Source organism: Paroedura picta, chromosome 4, assembly GCF_049243985.1.
Source record: "Paroedura picta isolate Pp20150507F chromosome 4, Ppicta_v3.0, whole genome shotgun sequence".
Lineage (NCBI taxonomy): Eukaryota > Metazoa > Chordata > Lepidosauria > Squamata > Gekkonidae > Paroedura > Paroedura picta.
The window spans coordinates 93,063,008-93,087,278 of record NC_135372.1 but is presented as its reverse complement, the minus strand read 5'-3'; the positions used below and the strand labels follow the sequence as shown (position 1 = coordinate 93,087,278).

The following is a 24,271-nucleotide window of genomic DNA, read 5'->3' as shown; positions in this document are numbered from 1 at the left end:
ACTCTAATGGCAGAAAGTGAAGAGGAACTAAAGAGCCTGTTGATGCGGGTGAAGGAGGAGAGTGCAAAAGTTGGCTTGAAACTCAACATCAAGAAAACAAAGATCATGGCAGCCGGCCCTCTCAATTCCTGGCAAATAGATGGGGAAGAAATGGAGATAGTGACAGATTTTATTTTCCTCGGCTCCAAGATCACTGCAGATGGGGACTGCAGCAAAGAAATTAAAAGACGCTTGCTCCTAGGGAGGAAAGCTATGGCAAATCTAGACAGCATCCTAAAAAGCAGAGACATCACCCTACCAACAAAAGTGCGTTTAGTCAAAGCTATGGTATTCCCAGTTGCAATGTATGGCTGCGAAAGTTGGACCATAAGGAAGGCCGAGCGTCAAAGAATTGAGGCTTTTGAACTCTGGTGCTGGAGAAGACTCTTGCGAGTCCCTTGGACTGCAAGGCGAACAAACCGGTCAGTCCTAGAGGAGATCAGCCCTGACTGCTCTTTAGAAGGCCAGATCCTGAAGATGAAACTCAAATACTTTGGCCACCTCATGAGAAGGAAGGACTCCCTGGAGAAGAGCCTAATGCTGGGAGTGATCGAGGGCAAAAGAAGAAGGGGACGACAGAGAATGAGGTGGATGGATGGAGTCACTGAAGCAGTAGGTGCAAACTTAAAAGGACTCCAGGGAATGGTAGAGGACAGGAAGGCCTGGAGGATCATTGTCCATGGGGTCGCGATGGGTCGGACACGACTTCGCACATAACAACAACAAAGCCTTAGTCAATCAGAGCTGACTTCAGGAGATGCACTTGTGGCTGGATGTACACTCCATGAATCTCTTATGAAAACTTTTGCTGAAATAAATGCCGCTAGTCATTCTTTATTGGAAACATTTATTTCCACCTTCTCTTCCTTGTCTTCTCAGACTCAGAGCAGCTAACAGCACAACTTTGGATTTCTGTTTTGATTTTGCTGCAAAAAACTAATACAACTACGCATTTTGAGTAATCTCAGCTGAGTTTCACAGGTGGTTATGTAGTTGCTTTTCCACTATCCAGCTAGCCCATGCTTTCCATCCTACCCTTATATTCCAGTTCAACATTCATGGAAACAGAACAGGATAGCAGCTCTAGCTACAGAATAACTCTGAATGCCTTCATTCTGGTAATCTCAGTTTATGGCTGGAGCATGAATCAAGTAACTGGCACAAGGGTGTGAATTCCGGTATGCTAGGCGTAGTTTCACGTAAGGCCTGATTAGAGCTAGATGAGCCTGCTCTTCCAATAACAGTCCCAGACGAGTTAAGACAGGAAGATTAAGAGCACCGTCACTGCTGGCTTCTTTCCCACACTGCAAACCCTCCACAGTCCATCTTAGCATGATGTATCACCTTCCAAACCAACTGGACCACGTCAAACAAGTGATAAGGGGTTCTTCAAAATTTAAAAAACCTGTGCTCCCCATTTTCATACATGGCAGCCACACTTCAAAGGTTTATTCTGTACAAAAAAGGAGAATCTGGTCGGGCCTTAGTGATTCTTAAGAAGATTCCATCCCCCAGGAAAATGCTCTTCAAAAGCAAAAGATCATAAGAACTGGCATCCAACAAAAGCAAGAGAGAGGTACTTATATCCCTCCATCTACATTTCCAGTAAGAATTTTTGCTTGGAAGCTTATACCCAGAAGATAGGGATGCCAGCCTTCAGGCAGGGCCTGGAGATCTTACAGAATTATAGTTCACCTCCAGGCAACAGAGATCAGTTACCCTGGAGAAAATAGCCACTTAGAAGGTAGACTGTATGGCATGAAACCCCAATGAAGTCCCTCCACTCCCCAAGCCCTGCCCTCTGCAGGTTCCATCCCCAAAGTCTCCAGGTCTTTCCTTTCCCATTTTGCACAAGCTAATACAGACTGTCCCATGCTCTGTTGGTTTAATTTTTATGTAACTATCTCAGCAAAATTCTTCTGTTTCAGGGTTAAAAGTTCTATGAATAGAGCTCCCAGCAATAAAAACTGAAGGTGCACAGGGGCCCAGTTCAGACTGGGATCAAGATGAGAGGACCAAGAAGGTTTAATATTTCTTCCCCTATACCTTTTTCCATCTAAAATAATCCCAAGGACCTGGTGATATTTGGCCCATTAAGGTAAATATAGAATATCCCAATGGGGCAGCTAGGGGCTCCCTTAAGCCATTTCACACACACCAAATTCCTTGGAATTCCAGACACTGAACTCCCGGTACACAAAGCTCACAGCAACACTGGTGCCAAGATGGCCAAAGGTATGGCTTATCTGAAGTTCAAACCTTCTCTCTGCTTATTTCTATTGACTCACCGAGTCCCACACAAACCTTTTTTTTTTTGCCTGGCCTTTTAAGAGGAACTGTGACGTACTGAATATAGGGCATTATTATAAATTCTGAATGGTATGTCCATATGAGAATTAGACAGGGTTCAAATGTTCTACATCTACACATCTGATTAAAGTAAATCCAAATTGCAGATCAGCAGGGCCACATCAGAATCATAGAGCTGGAAGGGACCTCCTGAGTCATCTAGTCCAACCCCCTGCACTATGCAGACCACTCACAACCCTATCACTCATCCACTGAAAGCTGAACCTTCACAGAACCAGCCTCTCCATCATATGGCTATCCAGCCTCTGTTTAAAAATTTCCAAAGATGGAGAACCCACCACCTCCTGAGGAAGCTTGTTCCACTCAGAAACTGCTCTGCCAGGAACTTCTTCCAGATGTTTAGAGGAATTTCTTTTGAATTAATTTCATCCCATTGGTTCTGGCCCGTCCCTCCAGGACAAGAGAGAACAACTCTGCTCCGTCCTCTATATGGCAGCCTTTTAAATACTTGAAGATGGCTACCAGATCCCCTCTTAGTTGTCTCCTCTCCAGGCTAAACAGACCAAGGTCCCCCAACCTTTCCTCAAACGTCTTGGTCTCTAAACCCCTCACCATCTTTGTTGCCCACCTCTGGACACGCTTCAGTTTGTCTACATCCCTCTTCAGAAGGTCAGAAGCCATACTGTGTGGCAGTGTGGAGTAATAGATACTGAAAAATAAGAGACTCCAATCTGTGTATAGAAAGTACTTGTATTCTGTATTCAGCCATTTTACAAATGTGACATATAACTGCAGGACAGAGATTCTCAAGCTTTTTCAGCTGCAGGCCCCTTTGGAATTCTGACACAGGATGCTAGACACAACCATAACATGACTGCAATAGGAAGCAGAGCCAACAACAAAATGTCACCCTTCTATAGGTAAAGGTAAAGGTATCCCCTGTGCAAGCACTGAGTCATGTCTGACCCTTGGGGTGACGCCCTCTAGCGTTTTCATGGCAGACTCAATCCGGGGTGGTTTACCAGTGCCTTCCCCAGTCATTACTGTTTACCCCCCAGCAAGCTGGGTACTCATTTTACCCACCTTGGATGGAAGGCTGAGTCAACCTTGAGCCGGCTGCTGGGATCGATCTCCCAGCCTCATGGGCAAAGCTTTCAGACGGCTGCCTTATCACTCTGCGCCACAAGAGGCTCTTCACCCCTTCTATACATAACTCTAATAGTAACTCTTCAACATTTCAGTCAGAAACTCTGTTTAATAGGATGCCTTTAAAAATTAATGTATTGTTTTAAACATTTTATGGCATACACACAACTTCTCTTCAATGACACGGTGAAGATTCTTATCCTATAGTGGCAGATGCTGAAAAAGCAACATTTCTTAAAAATCTGATCTCCAGCGGCCAATCAGAAGCCCTGCTGGCAAGAGCTACTTCTGGCCCAGCCCACATTCTAATAATACTTGATGGACACCAGCAAAGATGTCAGCATAGCACCCACAGGCACTACTCCACTGTAGGACATCAACACTTGTCAAATGGATGATTCTTAGCCAGACTTTTTTGCCAACAACTCCTAAAAAAAAATTTCTCTTGTCCCTCCCCGTGCAAAAATATAAGGGGAAAGGCATATATCTGTGGAGGAGGGAGCTAGAGACTTTTTAAAATGCAAGCTGAGAATTCAGAGAACCTGCTTAAAACTACCTGTATAATACTAGATATCAATATAAAACTACCACTATTGCACTAGATATCAATATAACACATATCAATATAGCACATCAATATAAGCCTCTGCAAAGAATATAAGGGTCTGCTGTGATGCCACCAATGACAACAGCACCCTCCCTTGAAAAATCTTCAGTATTTAAGGCACATGAAGAAAATAAACTGACTCTACAACTGTAAAAATGCAGAAAGGGCAGACATGTGGAAGCACCATGCTCAAACCAATGGCACTGTTTGTGGATCAGGAGAAAGTGGGATGGGTAGAAAAGCCCAGGTTTGGATATATGAAGGCAATGTTTTCTACTGTGTTCTTCTGGGTCAAACAAGTCTGAGAATCATACTGCCTACTTGTTTGGTAAAGGACAATTGCTGCAGGCAGCCAATAAGGCAGCACATCTCACTTTCTCGGTGCCCCTCCCTAAGAACGAGTTTCTTTGGGCACGGAGCCCAGTTGTTTTTTATTTCTGTGTACATACATAATATGCCAGACACCAAACTCAGAAACATACTGTAGATATCAGTCTGGTAAGGGGACAAGAATGGAATGAGATGCACAGCAGTTGCCCACAGCTGGTGGGATTTCCAATTCATGTCTGTTCTTTATCAAGTTTCAAGTTCTCTGAGTTTTGCTCTCTTCCATTCTGGTATCACAGCAGGCAAGCTTTAAGCAAGTCTCAGCATATCCACATTCTATCCCATGCATGTTGCATATTTAAATCAGCCTTAAATTTGTCTCCAAGCTTTCAGGGAGAAACTGCTCATGTTTCAGAATTGAAGATGAACCAAAATGTGATGATTTCATAATTAGGTATCTATTGTGATTGCTAATTTGATAACAACAAGCTCCATTTAAGCCAAGATTTTGCACTAGCACTCCCATTCCCCTTTCACACCCAGCAGGATTAAAGACTCCTGGTTTGAAAACAACCCCAGTTCCCCATGGTGTTAAGACAGGTTCTTAGGAGAATCAAAATCAAGATTTTATACCCAAATTAAACCACAGTTTAGAATCCCAAGTTGTGGGTAGCAATTTACCCTCAATGCTACATTCATATGTCATGGGGAATTAGCCTGCTTCAACCTAGAAAACCTTAAATGCCCTCTGAATTAGATGGGAGGGGAAGCATGGACGGCTCATACAGGAGCACAGCAAAAACTGTGTTTAAGCACATCTTTGGCTTAATTTGACTTTAATGTCTGATTGCAAAACAGGGTGGCTGTATACATTATATACACCTTTGTATATTAGACTTGCAATGCTCTTAAAGGGAAAAAAGAACACCTTCAGAGGTGCAGTTAGGTTTGCCAACTCCCCGTGAGGCTCAGAGTCCTCCCAGAATTACAACTGATCTCTAGACTACAGAGATCAAGTTCTCTGGAGGACACAGTAGCTCTGGAGGGTGGCCCCTGTGTAGCAACACACCCTGCTGTGTTCTCTCCTTTCTCCAAGCGCCATCCTCCCAAGGCTTTACTCCCAAATCTCCAAGAACCTCCCAGCTCAGAGGTGGAGCCCTAGGGGCAAGGGAAACTGGAGCAGCAGGGGGGGAGGAATTTAACCCTTTCTCCCCATGGCATGTCATGCTTCAAATTACTTCAGAGCTTAAAATCTGTGTTTCCAATCAAAAAGCCAATTTGAAAGGAGCTATTTGGAGAACAACCCTATAAACTGATCTTCTTGGAAATAAGTTCATTTTGGTCAATGGAGCTTATTCTGAGAAAACTGACCTTAGGACTGCAGCCTCGGAGGGGGGAGGAGTTAGGCACCCTACTTCACTGCTTGTCCAGTCCTGTTGAAGTGGCCTTTCTTGGAACAAAGAAGCAGCATGTAGTAACATGTACCCATAGTGATGAGAGCTACAACACCATGCATGCAATGAATGCCACAATCCAAAGGCTGGCCTCCTGGGGAATTCCTCACCTCCCTCTCCTTCCCTCCAATCACCCGGAGGCAACCTGTCCCATGCATGCAGTCCTGTCACCCAAAGTTCCAGTTCACGGAAATCTGTGACTATACAGTGACCAAGCAAGTAATGGTGGTATGACTCAGCCTGAGTTTCCTTTACATTTCTGCACTTTCCCCACCAGAGCACAAGAAATGGTGGCCAGAAGCACATTAATGACTAAGCAGAGAAGCTCAGACGACTGATGTAGGGATGGTATCCCAGATGCAGTGTTGAAAAACCTCTTCTGTGATTTTCTGGTCCAGCTGCTCAGCTTGATAAAAGCTCCCTCTAGGATATGTCTGCAGCCAGCACATTCTTTGACCTACTGACACATTCAGGGGCTTTCCAGAAAACAAACATAAAAATTCTATAATAGCACTACCCGGATCTGTTAGTAAGGCAATATTCTGTTCCTTACAACTATTGAGTGCTCAGAGGAATGCCCTCACTAAAAGGAGAAGGTAGCTGTGCCTGCAGGAAGACAGTTTGGTAACTTTTTAAAATATGAGCCATGGACATTTCTAGGTTAAGGAAATAAAATATAATGCCTATTTTTAAGCATATTTTGAAATTTTAAATCTATGAATTTTTAACACTTACTAGATTATTTATTGTACAGATTTTTCATTGTCACGGGTTGTCTGACACCCCAATGCCATTTGGAGAGGGGTGGCTTATAAGCCTAAAAACAAAACAACCCCTCCCCCAAAAAACTTTTAAAGAGGATGTAAAATGATGAGCAAAGTATTAACACATGTTGGCAGGGGATTCATGGGAACTGTAGAGCCACAGTTTGGCCACCCCTACACAACCTACCACAGATGCAGCACCTGCTGGGTGAAGGGGATATTTTAAAAATTATTACAATTCATGTGTTCAGAAGCCACTAATGTCTGACCTTGGAAAATATGTCTCAGCCTCCCTCTTCCCATGATTCCCAATTAACAACTATTGTGCAATAATAACGCATGTCTGGAAAGGTCTGCCGGGTGTCCAGTCCCAGACTGTGACTCAAACCCACTGAAGTCCTCCTGCCCCCACAGAGTCAGGAAAAGTTTAAATTAAATCCTGAGCAGTATTAAAAGTAACACATATTGAGTGATCTCAACTTTAATTTGTCTTCTGATCATGGAGGCAAGAGTAGGGCTGCTATGCTGACTAATTGAAAGATTATTTAATTAAGTAATTTAAAAATTGCTACATTTTAATCTCCATATGATCATTACCACCCTACTGAAAGAATCTCCCAGATATCTAACATCTGGAACACTTGTTTCTCCCCTCCCACCCCACAAACAGATTCTAGAACTGCACATGGGAGCCCTTTTCCTATATCTGCCAACAGTACTTAACTATCCGAGTTGAATTCTATGAAATGGGGGGAAATGACACGTTGGGAACTAAGTTTTTGTGGGCAAATAGGGTATAAAAAGGAGCTAGTTCCTTTAAGTGAGAAAAAGCTGGGTAAAAAGAAAATTAAGATAGTCTTTCCCTCTGTGTTGGTTTCTTTCCTTTCTCTTCTCTGCCATTTTTCATTCCTTCGTTTTGTTTGTCGCTCTGATTTTCATCCTGTCCTTCCTCCAAAAATCTTAGGGCAGCACGCACAGCTTCTGCTTTGACAGGCAACCTCCCATCCTTTGCCTACAACACCAACATTGTTCAAATGAGCAGTGGGGGAGAAAAGGGAGGAAACAATGTTGCTCACTGCTGGAAGCAACATAACTCCGGGGTTTTCAACTGGAAATGTTGTTACCCAATACTATTTACACCTGTCTCCACCAATCTCTAATGTTCCCAGTTGCCAGCAACTGGCTGGCAACCATACTTCCCCTCTCCCAGTGTATTCACACAACAACCCTGTGAAGAGGGTGTGACTGCCTAAAAGTCACCCATTAAGTTTCAATGCAAAGTGGGAAACTGCATTGCAGCCTCTCAGGTCCTTCTGGTCTGACGTTGTCACCAGTAAAACACACTGCTAGGAAAGGTTCTAGTGTCCCAGCGTGGTTTAGTGGTTGGACCTTCTAGGATCTGGGAGAGCCAGATTCAAATGCCTGCTCTGCCATGTCTGCAGTTCACTTGGAGACCTTGGACCAGTCCTGTGCTCTTAGCCTAGACTACCTACAGTGGTTGCTGTGTGGATAAAATGGGAAAGAATGATCCACTCTGCTTTGGTTCCCCACCGGGGAGAAAGACAGAGGTATAAATGAAATCAACAAACTGGGGACAGAGGTTAGAACAAACTTTGCTAGCTACTAGTGAAATGAAAACTAGACAGGAAAAAATATCCAGTCCCTTTAAACAGAGGGTTTCTGAGTGTAAATGAGCAGTTAAATAAGTTAACCTGATAGCCATTTGCAGATCAAATCAATATCTAGAAGGACAGCTAGAGGGGCCATTTCAAAAGTTGGCAGCCATACATAGCTGCTTATACCCTCACAATGTGTACCAGTTGCAGATGTGTAACAAATTCATTGTTAAAGTGAAGTACCCCATTGGATAGTAGTGAAGTATGGCTCACTTGGGCCAATGTGAAGATGGGGGTATCTGTGGGGGTGCCCAGGACAAGCAATCCATCGGAAACAGAAGCAGGGGCAGCTGGTGAGGAGTAAAGAAGCCCTGGACAGATTCTACCAGGCATTCAGTGACTTTCACTTTACCATCAACCTGACAATCAATCTATGCAAGAAATACATTTTCTGGATACTATAGTACAAATACACAATGAACCCATAGGTACCACCTTATACTGGAAGTCTACTGACTCTTCACCCACAATAATATGACATCTAATTTGAACATGGACACTGGTACCAGAGCTTGCAATAATGCCAGATGCTAACTTTGTTGCCACATATACCCAGACAACACAATCACTGCACTGTCAGCTTGGTGCAGTAGTTAAGAGTGGCAGCTACTGGTCTGGCAAGAATTATATTGCAATTTTAGAAACAGACTCGAATGGGAGGTTGCTGAATTACAACAGGTCAAGTCAATGGAACCCTCTGGGCTTAACAGGGATATTGTCTTCTTATCTCACTATACATGTTAAGTCACTCAGTTCTTACTTATACAGAGAAATTGAACTTTATTGGTCTTGGGGGGGGGGGGAAGTACTGAACACAAATTCAGTTCTCACATCTGTTGCTAATTCCATAAGCCAATTTGCTGCTATTACAGGTCTTACCAAATGTGTTATTCCAATCAGCTGCATTTAGTGCTCAGTTACTTATGCATCTTTACTTTCATCAGTCATTCACAGATCTTGAAAACTGCCTTAATCCAATCTCAGCTATAATCACCCAGTCATATATCTTTAGCTAGCCCTTCCTGGCAATTAACCATCCCACCCCACCCTTTCTCTAGCTATATGTAATGGTTGAGGAAATTCTGTTTCACAAAATGAAAAAAGTATGCATGCACACAAAAACTTATGGCTTGAATAAAACTGTGTTGGTCAAAAAGGTGCCACTGGACTCAAACTGTGTTCTGGTGATGAGGCAGTGCACTAGAAAAACGAGGCTAGCATTGCTGGCTGGTGACTGAGGGGGAGCAGGATCTTGTGCACTCACTGGTAGGGTCCATGAAATAGCACCAGAGCCACGGAAACTGCTCAATTGCACCATGCAAGCACAAGCCTGAGGCCTGCCTTATCAGCAGCTGCCAGCTGAAAGAAAACAGGAAACGCTGAAAGTAGCCTGAAGTTTGTAGAAAAGGATCCACCGTTTCAACTAACATGTACTGAATGCTGATACCTGGGGGGGGGGGTGCTAATATATGGCAGTTCCTTCTATAAAAACAAAATTGATACTATATTTTTATTATGGCCAGCTCAAATAATGCAACACACTGTGCAAGCTTTCAAGTTCTCCAGAGTTCCTCATCAGACCAGATTCTTTTCTTTTTTTAATAGGCAGGGAAAATATGACCTTTATGCTATTGTGTTAAGTTATCTTGTCTGCACTGTGCACAGGGTGCTCAGCTGGTTTCAATGGACATCTGATATCCTCTAGTCACACCCTGTGATTGGCCCAGTTTTGCCCACTGGGCACCTCCCACTCCCCAGCCCTAACTGTGCTGTTTGTACACCAACCTGCTAGGATGAATTATTCATTTACTTAAGGCATATGTACTTCCTTAGTTTTATGCAGGTTTATACTACAAAGTAGTAAACCATCCACCCTTATAGTTCCTGCTGCAGAAACTCTTCTCCATTCTATCATGCAAGAAAATCCAAGGAAGTAGTGATTGCTTTTTAATATAAAACCTTTCTCCCTTTTGATCTCTGTCCAGCCTCCATCTACTGGGCAGTCTTTCTATCTTATGGCCACCAGCGGAAAGAGGCCATATGCTGTCCCTTTTTGTCCTCTGAAAACAAGGATGGATTGCCTCCTGGGTTAGCCAAGATTGATTCTCACATGATGGACATCCTCTACAAAGATACTTATGTGTAGCATTACATCTCCAACACACCTATGCATACTTGGATGTCCCAATCAGCAGACAGAAAATTTGCATATATGACACATGGCAATCTATATAGAAGTAGTATGTAGATTCCTACATGTAAGTGATACTGAATCTGTAATGTGTTTCAGTGACCCTGTACAAAAAGAAGAGTAGCCACTGGTTTAATTGAAGCTGTTCTTAAACACACAACCAGATATTAATGAATTTATTACCACCATTAACAGATTCCATTATATTTATTTCTTTTGATACCTAAATATTACAAAACTGAAAGATGAATGTCTAACAGATTCTATCTTTCTTTTTGGAAACAAAAAGCAGTGGCATTCCCTTACCTGTTAGGTTTAGTTCCGGATCCAGAGTAATTGATAGCAGGAGAATGATCAACAAAAGGAAGCTCAGCTAGATTTCGATTTCCAAGTATCTTAGTTGCTGTTGCTGGAATTTTGTTAAGCTCACACTTCCGACCCTTTGGCTGCTTCCCTCTTCAAGGCACTGCCTTGCTCTGGCTGAGCCAAAGAAATTGCATTACTTGTTTTGACTTGAGTCAGAGAGGAGGGGCAGGTGAGAAACACCTTCCGAGCTCCAGTAGAATCAGCACAGCCAAATCCTTCCAAGCAAAAAAGAACAAGCCACCACATGGCCTCAAAGCAGGAGGGATTACGTGGGGGGGGGGGGGAGGATACAGACTCTTGCAAAAGGAAAAGAGAAATCCCCCAGTAACTGATGATCCTTTGTAAACAAAGGGCACAGCAGTATTTTTTTAACACAGCCGGATCCAAGTTAACACTCATATTACCTGTTAACAATGAGCTGGAATGTTTGTGTACTCATAATATATTGCTTGTAAGTCCAGTACAACCCTATGTTGAGCCTTTCCCTCCACTATTTGTAAGACTTCACTGCTATTTGAATATAACAGTTTCCCACATATTTTAAAACTATACATAAATGCAATCAATCACACTTGAAGCTGCTAATTTTTGTACTGAGGACAAAACTAGAATAGAGCCCTTAGAACCACCACACTACAGGAAGGCTACTTCAGGAGGAAGTGATAGGAAGTACAGGAACAGCGAGTGGGCAGGTTGCTCCACCCTTTCCCATCTGCCACTGTTCTGCTGCAGCTCTTTTGCCTATACCATCTTTCTCTTCATGGGATTCCAGACTCACAGAGAGCACTGCAGACATGCATATGGAAACTGCAAGGAAAAATGCAACTTGGGGTGAAGAATTGCAGTGGAAAGGCACTGGGAAGGTGAACGGTTAAGCATCCCACCCCCATCCTGCCCCACTTTTGTACTGCAAATGTTCTTCTTCCACAACTGCCATCAATCCGTTTTCTTCGACGCCACTGAGTATAACAGGCAGTTCCAATTCTCTTGTTCCATAAGAAATACTCAAACATGAGTTTGCAGCAGTTGTGTGGGGTACATACAGACTGAAGCCACTGCCCTTGACAACACACATGGAAGCAGGTGTCAAATCCATTTTCAGTTTGCAGTTTCCAAGTATTTACTGACAAAAGCAGCAATTAGGAGTAGGAATGTCAAAAGATCACTTGGTCACAGTGAGCCTCCCTTCTCCAACACAAGGAAATCCAAGTGTTTACTTGTACCTTCATAATATGATATGGTATTCTTTTAACATAAATAATCTCATATAGTGGAACAGAAACAGGGATAGAAGCGAACTAACCCATGTGGTGGGGCAATGCTGATTGGGTGCTTCTTGTTCTCCCAGCTCTACCGTTTTGCTCAAAACAAGCACTGTTTGCCTCCATAGGCAAGATCAAATCCACATTCCATATTCAGGACCAGTAATCCCCTCAATTTCACTGCTAGGGGACAACGGGAGTCTTAAAGACTAACCAACTTTATTTCAGCATACATTTTCATGAGTCAAAGCTCATTTCATCCAATGTATTTGGTGTAAGTCTATCAGGCCAATTTATATGCACAACAGAAAGTGTGGGTAGGTGTGACGATAAAGGGGAACCAGTTCACAAGATATAATGCAAAGAGTTCACTCATGATGGGTGTGAGAGACTTCCATCTTTTGTTAGATAGGCAAAATATAAAGCCTACTACAGGATGAAATGAGATAAAGCAATAGAATAGGAAGTTACAGAAGCCTGTAACATGATAATGATTTCAGCAATACCTGTACAACTTCCTGTTGTAACTACCTATCTCATTTCACCCTGCATGAGATTTTACATTTTGCCAATCTAACAGCAGTTGGGAATATAAAACACCCATGCTTAGCAAACTCTTTGGAATGAATGCTCTTTTGAACTGGCCTGTCTCTGTAACTCCCCTAACCCAATGTTCTGCTGTAGGTATAAATCAATCTGATGAATTTACCCTCCATTTAAGATTGCCATCTCTGGGTTGGGAAATTCCTGCTGATTTTGGGAGTGGAGTCTCAGGAAGGCAGGGTTTGGAGAGGGAGGGGACTAAACCAGGATTCAGTGCCTTTCATACCTTCCAGAGCAGTCCTTTTCTTCTAGCCTCTGTCACCTGGGGATAAATTGCAGGTGCTGTTGTCATTGGTGGCATCACAGCAGACCCTTATATTCTTTGCAGAGGCTTATATTGATGTGCTATATTGATATGTGTTATATTGATATCTAGTGCAATAGTGGTAGTTTTATATTGATATCTAGTATTATACAGGTAGTTTTAATCAGGTTCTCTGAATTCTCAGCTTGCATTTTAAAAAGTCTCTAGCTCCCTCCTCCACAGATATATGCCTTTCCCCTTATATTTTTGCACGGGGAGGGACAAGAGAAAATTTTTTTTTAGGAGTTGTTGGCAAAAAAGTCTGGCTAAGAATCATCCATTTGACAAGTGTTGTTGTCCTACAGTGGAGTAGTGCCTGTGGGTGCTATGCTGACATCTTTGTTGGTGTCCATCAAGTATTATTAGAATGTGGGCTGGGCCAGAAGTAGCTCTTGCCAGCAGGGCTTCTGATTGGCCGCTGGAGATCAGATTTTTAAGAAATGTTGCTTTTTCAGCATCTGCCACTATAGGATAAGAATCTTCACCGTGTCATTGAAGAGAAGTTGTGTGTATGCCATAAAATGTTTAAAACAATACATTAATTTTTAAAGGCATCCTATTAAACAGAGTTTCTGACTGAAATGTTGAAGAGTTACTATTAGAGTTATGTATAGAAGGGTGAAGAGCCTCTTGTGGCGCAGAGTGATAAGGCAGCCGTCTGAAAGCTTTGCCCATGAGGCTGGGAGATCGATCCCAGCAGCCGGCTCAAGGTTGACTCAGCCTTCCATCCTTCCGAGGTGGGTAAAATGAGTACCCAGCTTGCTGGGGGGTAAACGGTAATGACTGGGGAAGGCACTGGCAAACCACCCCGTATTGAGTCTGCCATGAAAACGCTAGAGGGCGTCACCCCAAGGGTCAGACATGACTCGGTGCTTGCACAGGGGATACCTTTACCTTTTTATTAGATTCTGACTGTTCTGCATGGTATATCCTTATTTATGGATTTTAGTATATATTTATTATGACCTTTTTCATCCAAAAAATGTTTCCAAAAAAAGCAATGCAAACTAACATTTAATTTTAAAAATATAATACACAATAGCATATTACATACAAAACAGTCCATGGTGAGGATATTCTCCCTTGAGCTGGAATCATGCACAATGAAAGCAATGCTCAACATGATGAAACAGTAAGGAATTCTTTATGAAATCTAGGAGCTCCACGCCCTGACTCTCCTAAATTTTCATCCTTCCTACTGGCCCACATTAGCCACAGACCCAGTTTTGTTCCTTCAGGGCGCTGCACAAATTATCTGTACAGGATGCATTCATTCCATTACAGCCTCAGAACTGATTCATACATTACAAAGTCCACAAGGTAAGCACCTGAGTGCCACAAGGACTTTGGATCAGATGGGTGTCCATTCAGAGTTCCCTACTAAGACCGTTTATGCACTGGAGGTTTCATGTCAGGCTGCAGGCTGGAGTTTTAGTCGTGGCAGGTTGCCCCACCTCTTCCTGCACTTACAAGGGAGAGCATTTGGCCCAGTGCACCTCATCCGCCCCCGATTTGTGCTCCTGCATGGGAGCTGGGGCAGTGAAGTTCCCAGTGCATAAACGGTCTAAGGGTTGATAGGTGAAGGATGAGAGTGGGGAATAGGAAAGGAAGAAGCTAATAATAAATGCAATTTACCTATATCACCCAGAAGTGATAAACGTACATTGGGGATGACATACTGGTTTCTTAGCAAAACTCTATGGTAGAATTAGTTTCTTAACATAGAGTTTTGCCCCCAAAACAAGAGTGATACCCCCTCCCAACATCACCATAAATAAGGGACCATAAAATAAGCCTGCTGGGGGAGGGATAATGTCCCCCTGCTCCTGGTAGCTCCGAAATGGGGGGGGGGGGCTCCAAACTGTGGGACTGGCAACCCTATACCTTGCTGGAGTTCCCAGGCATGCAAGGCTCCAAGTCACATCAGGACCACAGCATACATAGAGAGGGAGAACATGTGGCACAGTGTAGGATGTGAATCCACTTTCAGACAATAACATTAAGCTGGAGATCAGGCTTCCTCTCTCAGAAGCCATAGAAAAATTTGGTGATGAGATTCATGTTGGTAGAGGGACATTGAATAGAAATGTGGAAACTGAATCATGGGACCCCCCACAGCCTTTTCAAACAGCAGCTAAGAATGCCCATTCCAACGTGGAGAGTCTGTCCCTCATAAATTCAAGTATTGAGATGGACGGGTGCATGACATGTGGTTGCAGGGAGGGCCCTTGCCATAATCTGCACAGCCAGGCCTGGAAGCCTCATGTCCATTCACCACAAAATATCTGGCTCAAACAGAAGTGTCACAACAACAAGCACTGGGAATGGGCCTGTGAATCAGATATGTGCACAGGGATGTCAGAGAGATGGAGCAGAGCCCACTCCAGGTCAGATTTGGGGGTGGGTGTGGGGCAAGAACACATGACAGTCTTAATAACTCCACTAGTTATTGTCCCCAATCCAGCCTCAAATTCTTTCCTACTTCCACACAGAAACAGTCAACAGCCTATGCTAATACAGAGAAAGTGGAGAGGCCAGTGGAAAGGCATTTCTTCTGCCCTGAAGGCACCTGTTCCACTACTGTAAACTAGTTCAGTTGTCAGAAAAATCAGTTCTTTACTCTAGGGCAGGGGTAGTCAACCTGTGGTCCTCCAGATGTTCATGGACTACAATTCCCATGAGCCCCTGCCAGCAAATGCTGGCAGGAGCTCATGGGAATTGTAATCCCTGAACATCTGGAGGACCACAGATTGACTACCCCTGCTCTAGGGCATAGAACCAACAATCACTTTCCATCTTTATGCTGCTTGTTCATTCTTTTGTTATCAAACACTGGAAACATTAAAGTAGTTTCACTGTCATGGATTCTCCTTGCTGCCCTTTGGAGACAGTCAGGGCTTCTTATTTCCAAGTTCTATACGTTTGTCACTGTGATACAAACCACTGGTGGAAATGTAGAACTCAGGACTGGAGGATCAGAATTCAATTTATGTGATCCCACTGAGTGATCTTGGGCAAATCTACCACCTTACCCCAATTTCTAGGGCTGCCAATTTCCAGATGGGGGTGAAGATCTCCCAGAATTACAAGTGATCACCAGATTACAGAGATCAGTTCCCATTGCATAAATGACAACTTTGGAAGATGGACTTTGTGGCATTATACCGTCCTTCCCCTTCCCAAAGACTGCCCCCTCCAAGGTTCTTCCCTGAAATTTCCAGGAATTTCCTAACCCAAAGCTGGCAACCCTATCAATTCCCCACCCCCAAACCAGAAATAATCTCTCCTATAGTGCTATCAAAGAAACGAATAAATCAGTGATTGCAAAACATTTTCTATTTAAACATGATATAAATTCATTCATTTTAATTATGATGACAGTTATTAGTATACAATATTGCAATGAGCAAATAATTTGCACTTCAAGCAGGCACCAACACCGGGTATGAACCAGAAAAGAAAATCTTGATTGTGGGAACTTCACTCAGCCTGGTGTTGCTCTGGCTGAAGAAAATGTGAAATCTGGAGCTGATTTAAATGAACAAGCCTTCAGGGCTTGCTCACTATAGGTCAGATAAGAATCAAAAGTGTATTGCTTGCGGCACTTTTCCCTTCAACCTTCACCTGCATAGTCTATGTACACTGATCAGGTTTACCAGTTAGCTATATTGCATTGTGCTTGTAGCAATGAAGCCCCTGACAGCAACTGGCTGCGCTGGTATGACGACTCCAACTGCAGCCACAAAAGTTTCCCAGTCCAGTTTCTGTGGGAGGGGACAGCAATCAATGTGACCGGGGCCAGAATTTCACACAGGCAATACGGAAGGAGGAACTGTATTGGGTAATCTAAAGATTAGAGTTAGATAGTGGACTATGAGGCGGGTTCCCAAGCCCTAAAAGCAGAGTCAACATGGTTGAAAGAAAAGAGCCGGATAAAATGTGCACTGATTTCTGTAAATCTAAGGGAAGAGAAAAAGATCTGATGGAAAAAGTTGAGCCTATGAACTATGGAGAGCAACCAGCAAGCTGATTTCTCACCTGAAGACATCCTGAAAAGAAATGATTCTACACACCTTTGGATTTCCATGAAGGATGCTTTGTGATGTTTTTTGCCACAGAGAATTACAAACAAAATGGAATGCATGAACATGATTTCTAATTGAATACTTAGATGTCAGCAGCCACACCTAGTTCTCAAAATGTGGGCCACAGTATATATCATTTCAGTGAAACAGCTAACAACGAATAATCACCCAACAACTTGCTATTTGGCGCCAGTAACTGAAAGATGACTAGCTTCTTTGCTGGCAATAAGATGTGAGTTTCACAAGCCCCTGTAAATCTAGAGAGCAAGTGGCCCAATACTGGCCTGTGTACAGAATCACAATTTTGGTGCTAGGCAGAGATTCTTTCCACATGGACAACAGGAAGCCCTTGCAGTAAAAGGGACAGCCCAATAACATTGGACTGGATACAGACTATGTTTTCTATCCGTGGAATGAAACTTTCCTGCTCCCCCCTTCCACTGCAGCCCACTAATCTCCGCAAAATGCTCCAAGAGGATCGGAAGAAACGAGGAGCGGCAGAAGGGTGTGGTCTGTAGGAGGAAGGGGGAATCAGTGGAAATTATCCGTGTAGTCTGGTCTGGATCCAACTGGTTCTGCCCAGTCTTGGTACAACTAGACAAGCCCCTCCCCCCCCACCGCCAGTATTAAGATGAAACTGCAGAAAAACTGTGTTTAGAGTGTCCACCTGGACTTTCCCAGAGCCCATTTTGGGGGGGGGGGGTAGAATTAAGGTCTCCATTCCTTCCTCCCTTTTCAGCCCTTCAAAAGTTTTTTTCTCAAATGTCTTATTAAACGAAAGGGGAAAGCCCTTTAATGGGAGGACTGCAGATGGAGGGGGCTGTGCAATGTGTAGGCGCAAGAGAGAGGAGCCTAGGGAGGGGTCAGCAGCAGAACAAACAGCATGGCAACAGAGTGTGCATATGTTCTTCTGACCTCTTCCCATACCACTTGCTGCTGTTGCTGTCAATGAGGCTGACAGAGCTCTGATGGAAGTTCTCTGTGAGCACAGCTCAAACAAGACTGTGACTAGCCAAAGATCACCCAGCTAGCTGCATGTGGAGGAGTGGGGAATCAAACCCCGCTCTTAACCACTGTACCAAGATGATTTGATCTTTAATCCCAGTAATAGTAAGTTTTGGACCAAGTACACTCAGACATTGCCAATTAGTTTTTAACTGCAGGTTTGTATTTTATGATATCTGCAAAAGGTTTCCAGGTACAAGCATGAGGTCATGGGGGAAATTTCAGCTGGTAATGCAAGTGTTAAAGGTACAAGAACCCTGCCAGAAAAAGTTGGCAAAGGAAGGCCCCAGGAGTAAATATTTGTCTGAAAACCCATTGATACGTTTATCTGCTTCTGACAATTGCCACTTCCCATGTATTTCAGAGAGCATTTGGGAACAATGTTTGAGTTCTGACCAGCTTCTGATGAAGCCAAGTCAAAGTCTTTGGGGGGAAAACACACTCAATTCTGAAGATCCTTCTCAAAGCAACAAAGAGTAAGATTGCACAACAAACAAACTTGAAAATTTGCACTAAATACACAATAAGTATTTTAGGTTCTGGAGAACAGTGTATAAATTCTTCTACTAGAATTTACATTTCACTAATCACTAATAATTATATTATAGAGTCACCAGAGGGCAGTCTATTTTACATTTTTAACAGGAACAAATTGGATTTGGGGGCTGTTTATTACTCCTGGACAAATGGCTAGCTCATTCTACAATTACAAGCCAAAAGCCTGTGGTGTTTTCCACCCAGAGTAGGCTTTTGTGGTTTCCCCATTGCTGCTGTGGTTGCTAGTACAGTGCCGTGGCAATGGGGCTCCCGCATGGCAGATTTCTCCACTTTTCCCCTGCTGCCAGTCTCCCCACTCAGCAATATCCATCCCCCACTCCTCAGTCCTCACCATCAGCAATTGAATAGTGTTACAGTATTATAATATAACAATATGTATATTAGTTTCCCTGAATTCCCAGATTTCTTTTTTTTATTTTAAAAAAGGTAATGCTTCTTGCAGTCATCTGCTTGAGCAAAAGTGCTCCCCAGTGCAGGATGGGAAATGGTTGCTGTGAAGACAAGGCTACGAAGACTGGGGGATCCAGGTTTTCCACAGGGCAGACATCATTGGCTACTTGAGAGGGGGAAGGTCAACCTGTTGAACAGCAGCCACAGGGTGGGAGAGCTGTCCCCAGCCACCCTTTGGAGTACTCGCATGCTGCAGTACCATTGAAAGGACTTTACGTGGTTGGGAAACCCTGCTTTAAGTTAAGGGCATTGTAAGATGGCTGTCTTGACATTTATGTTATGCTTTAGGTCTCCTGACTTGTAAGAGAAATGTACTGAGTGCATTGTCCCATTTCCCCTTACTAATAAGATTCAATTTGCAGAGGCCACTAATTATGTTCCCATAAGTGGAAAAGTGGAAAAATTATTGGCACATCTACAAACTATGCCTTGAATAAGTTTGCCACCACTATTTGGGGTTTCTTATTGATTTGTTCAATAAATGCTAACGGAAATTTAAAGACACACAATAACTGCAAATAGCAGTTTAATGTATATTGTAATTCTGTGCGGATTTATTCCAGTTTGTCCAATGACTTCAATGAGTTAAAACTGTACTAACGCTACATAGGACTGCATTGTACTTACATCACAAGGACAGTATAATAAAGGTACTGTTAATGTTCTGTGTCATTTTCTTACAGACTCACAATGTGTTCCTTATTTTGGAGCTCTTTGGAGACTTCGTATTAAAGCAGGACCTGTACGATAAATACGTGGCCTCAGTAGCTCTTTTGGCTCTTTGCTGAGACTTTCACAAAGAGCACTGAGCATTGGGAGATGCATGTGAAATGTTCAGGTTTGAATGCTGCATGGAGGTGCTACTGGATAAAGAATCCGTTGATCTCCAAACAGCAGTCTTTTCTTTTGCTTGGTCTGCCATCCTCTCTGGGAATTGAGCTGGCATCTAAGCCAACAATTCCTCCCATCTCTTTCAGCTGCCCCTTGCCAAAGGAAGCACTGTATAAAATAACCCATGTTACACTGCCGCTTCCGGAGAGCCTTCCCAGCCACACTGCAAGGAGGAAGTTTATCATAAATACTCCAATCATCCCATTTGGCTTTATTCCCAAAGAGTCGTGCCCTGTCTCCTTTCTCCCAGGCCCCATTACACAGGAGGGAACTTCACAACACTGAAGGAATTCATCTCACTCCCTCAGTTATCTGCCAGACATCCCCCTGAAAATAAAGAACACTCAGGGACAAATGCCCTTTTAGTGCCCCCTGCATGCAGGCCATCCATCATCAAATGAAGGCCAGGGGGAGACAAGCTCCATTGCGCCAGCAAGATAAAGACTTTCACAGTAGTATATCCTTCCCATTTCCTTTCCTGCATAAAACCTCCAACATTCCACCCATACTCCAAGCCAATTTCACATTAGCAGGTGCTTTGATGTGTTTCTATACAATGATAGTTTTTTAAAAAAAAAAAATCCCTGGCAGCGCAGTGGAGGGAGGGTTCCAGTTTGTATGTATGACTGAGAAGATCACCACACAACAGCTTTTTGAACTTTGCAACAAAAGCCTTCCCTTGCCCTTACTCCTCCTCCGTAGGAAATATGTCTGTGTGCATGGCAGAGAGGGTGGGATGAGGCACACTCAGAGACCTGTTGGTTTGTCTCTTGTCCTGCGCAAGGGTTGCATGCAGCAAGCCAACTCCTCAATGAGCTGATCAGATGTGTCTATTAGTATGATTATACCAAATTGTCACACAATTACAGGTTCTTTCTGCTGCTGCTGCTCTCACCTCTAAATTTGAAAAGGGCATACAGTGAAATGCAAAAAAATTAGTTTGTTTTTTTGAACTAAGACTACTTGATGTCCAGTCATGAATTTAGCTAATTTTGTAATCACTTCTTCTGGCCTGATCTTAAAAGGATGCTGCTAACTGTGCAAGCACACAAACCAGACAATGCAATTAAATGATGCATGTGTCTGCATATCTGCAAAGAATAATTATATAGGCCAGGATCACTTTTCATATATAGTTCACAGTTCAAACATATTTGTATAACAATAACAATAATAACATTAATAATATAATAAAATGTTATTTTCAGCCTGCCTTTCCAGTGCTGCTCAGGGCGGGTTAAAAACATCAATAAAACATCATATACAAGTAGGTTAAAAATGTTACTAATCTACAGCATTATAAGCCTAGATGTCCCAAACTAATATTCCAGGTGTTGGCATCAGGAGCTGATCTTTCCATCTTCCAGCATTTATTGGTAGTTTGTTATTTTGGGCCCTGAGAATAGGCTTGGTGGAATAGCTCCATCTTGCAGGCCCTGGGGAACTGATTACGGTCCGCAGGGCCCTGATCTCCCTCAGGAGCTCATTCCACCAGGCTGGGACTAGGGCTGAAAAGGCTTTGCCCCTAGTCAAGGCCAATTTCATCTCCTTTGGGCCAAGGATCCTGGGCAGATGTTGTTCCAAAAATCTTAATGCTCTTGCCAGAATATAATGAAAAAGATGGTCCTTTAGCTTAGCTACACTGGTCCAAGTCCACTTAGGGTTTTGAAGGTTAACATCAGAACTTTGAACCTGATTCGGTCTCCAATGTGGACCCAATGCAGCTGGGCGAGCACTATTGTTCTATGAGCCCTTCAGCTGGAGTTTCCGGAACAGTCTCAGGGGCAGCCTTGCATAAAACAAGTTGCAGAAGTCTAATCTAGAAGTATCACTGTGCTAGCAAATAAATGGTTAGAAGAGGAAATAAAATATACGTTTCCCTGCATTAGATCAAAGCTCATTAGCTCAAAGCCACAACATAACAGCAGATATAAAAACTTGATTCACAAGTTTTTACATCAATTAAAATTATTACAATAACCAGTGTGAGGGCCAGTTCACACGATATCAACCCCACATGTTTCACATGGCCACCAGGGTCCTGACAATCAGATACGCTTTGGGTATTTCATGTGTAGAACTTAGTGCGTGCCTGAGTGCAAAAGAAATCAAAAATCCAGAACCCAATGCTGCAGTTCTGACCCGGTTCTAAAGGTTTGATCTGATGTAATACAAGCAGACCAGTGCTTACGCAATGATACTTTCCAGCCACCAGCCTCCCACTGCAGCTTGCTGAGCCTTTCATATTCTGTTCCTGGGGATCAAGTGGGGATGCCAGCCATCAAGTGGGACCTGGGGATCCCCCAGAATTACAGCTCACCACCAGACTAAAGAGATTAGTTCCTCTTGAGAAAATGGGTGTTTTGGAGGGTGGACTCTATAGCGTTGTGGTGTCTGCGTATCCTCCACAAGATCCATTCCCAATCTCCAGGAGTATGTCAATCTGGATATGGCAATTCTACCCCCCCATCCCCCTCCGGTGGCCAGAGGCATCCTGACAACCCTAGGATCAAGGGACTTTCACTAATAGCAAAGATGCAAACAGAAACACCATTCCACCACCAGCATTAGAACACCTATGGTTCCAACCCACAATGTGCAATTTTTATGCAACAACAAAGGACTTTATGTGACTGTTGTGAGAGATTTCATGTCTTAAGCCTGCTCGGAAGCCTTTTCTTCTCTATAGATGTCTGGTGGTTTCTTATGGTACAGTGCAGTTAGCACATATTTGCAAGCAACCTTCATTGTTACTGCACATTTTCTAGGAGCCCCAGCATCCAAACTGGAACTCAGTCCTGGCTCAAAGTAATCCTTGCTTGTGATTTATTTTAAGAGGCCTTAATTCCTGCTTTATGCCACAAGTTTTCCTGGCAACCAGCTGAAGAGCTGATCCTCAGAATTTTAATTTTCTTGGAAAAACAGTCACCAGGAATACATCTTTTAAAGAAGTTATTCCCTTAAGAAGATATAATATGTTTATGGTGTACTAGAATTTTTGTTTCATTATCATAAAGCAAAAGGCCCAAGTCCTAATTTTATTCAGTAGGAGCTAAAGTGAAAACAGCTAGTCAAAAGGGGGCAACTTCAGAGAATTTTTAAAAGTAAACTAGCATTTCATAGACAATTTATCTTAAATTAAAGCGCAAATGTTCCAGACCCGGCAACCCCCTCCCTCTCCCCCTCTCCTCCAAATTCCCACCCAGCCACAGAAACTCTCTGGAAGTGGCAGGAATTCTACTAATTTGCAGCCAGCTAAAAATCCAGCTTTTGTCTTCTCTTTAACCTTGCTGCCAGAGTCAAAGGCCCTTCAGAAAACATAATAGTTCACAGAGTCACAACCCCTTTTCAGGGAGTAGTTTAATTCAGAAGTTCTCCCCATAATTTGTTCATATAGTCCCCATGTAGTTTAAGTTGCTAGAAGATCTCATTCCACACATACAAAAAGTTCTGCTTTGCTCCGACTTACCTTTTAAAACACCAAGTGGTTCTGTTTTCTCGAGTTTCTCAGCGGCCGCAAAAAGTGAGCATTGCTGCTCCCATGCTTCCAGGGTTCTTGTGAAATTCTCCACGGCCCCCTTGAGGTATTTAATTTAACTTGGGCACTAGCGACATCCAAATGTTAAAAGAACTGAAGACATCTGTCCCTGGGAGATACCAATCCCTCAGAGAAAAGGAGGGGTGGAAATTTTGCCCAACTGTTAAAAATCGCCTAAATGGAATGCCCTACAACGATACTGGGAGACAGAAAATTAAAGTACCGTAAAATGCAACGTAGGTTTCATTTTCTTGCTTTCTTATTGTATAGTAATTTCCCGCTCTGAGGAAATAGCCTTCCCCGGTCCCCATTTCCAAGATAACCTCAGCCCTCGTGGTAGGAAAGAGTCACTCGTTGAATCAAAGAACTTCTTCCAAACAACACAATGCCCCCCCCCCCCCCGTTCTGCTTTGAGACCCAGGGCGACCGTGTGAAAGAATGGCATCACAGAGAGGGCGGGTTTTTCCTTCAGATCAGTCCATAAGGAAAGTGTGCGCGGCAGCTGGCTATTAATGTCGTATTAGTGATGGATTAGCAGCGCTCTTCTCGCCAGTCCAGAGGCACAATGGCAAACTAATGAGCTTGTGAAGTGGTGATGCCTGTTTGCTACCTGGTACCCAGGAAAGAATGCAAGCAGACAGCGGCTTTAGGCCTTGATAAACGAAATTTTATTACTCTGTGACTTCACAGATCAC

The 24,271-nt window shown here is 43.3% G+C and overlaps 2 protein-coding genes across 5 annotated transcripts in view; both read right to left on the bottom strand.

The window, feature by feature from the left end:
- INAVA (innate immunity activator) overlaps positions 1–23,923 on the bottom strand; it is a 49,518-nt gene extending 25,595 nt beyond the window's left edge. Inside the window, exons 1-2 of one of the 4 annotated variants that reach the window (XM_077334251.1) lie at positions 23,508–23,923; positions 10,821–10,994 (exon numbers count right to left, since the gene is read on the bottom strand). Coding sequence is in view for 2 of the 4 variants with exons in the window: in XM_077334249.1 (XP_077190364.1) it covers positions 5,801–5,910 (110 nt within the window). In the remaining 2 variants the exon portion in view is untranslated. Of the gene's footprint in view, positions 1–5,800; positions 6,050–10,820; positions 10,995–23,507 lie in introns of those variants that run through there. The other 3 variants (XM_077334250.1, XM_077334249.1, XM_077334248.1) reach the window with 3 other exon arrangements.
- Positions 1–24,271, bottom strand: part of RPL10A (ribosomal protein L10a) — a 486,091-nt gene that overhangs the window by 226,076 nt on the left and 235,744 nt on the right. The window lies entirely within an intron of this gene.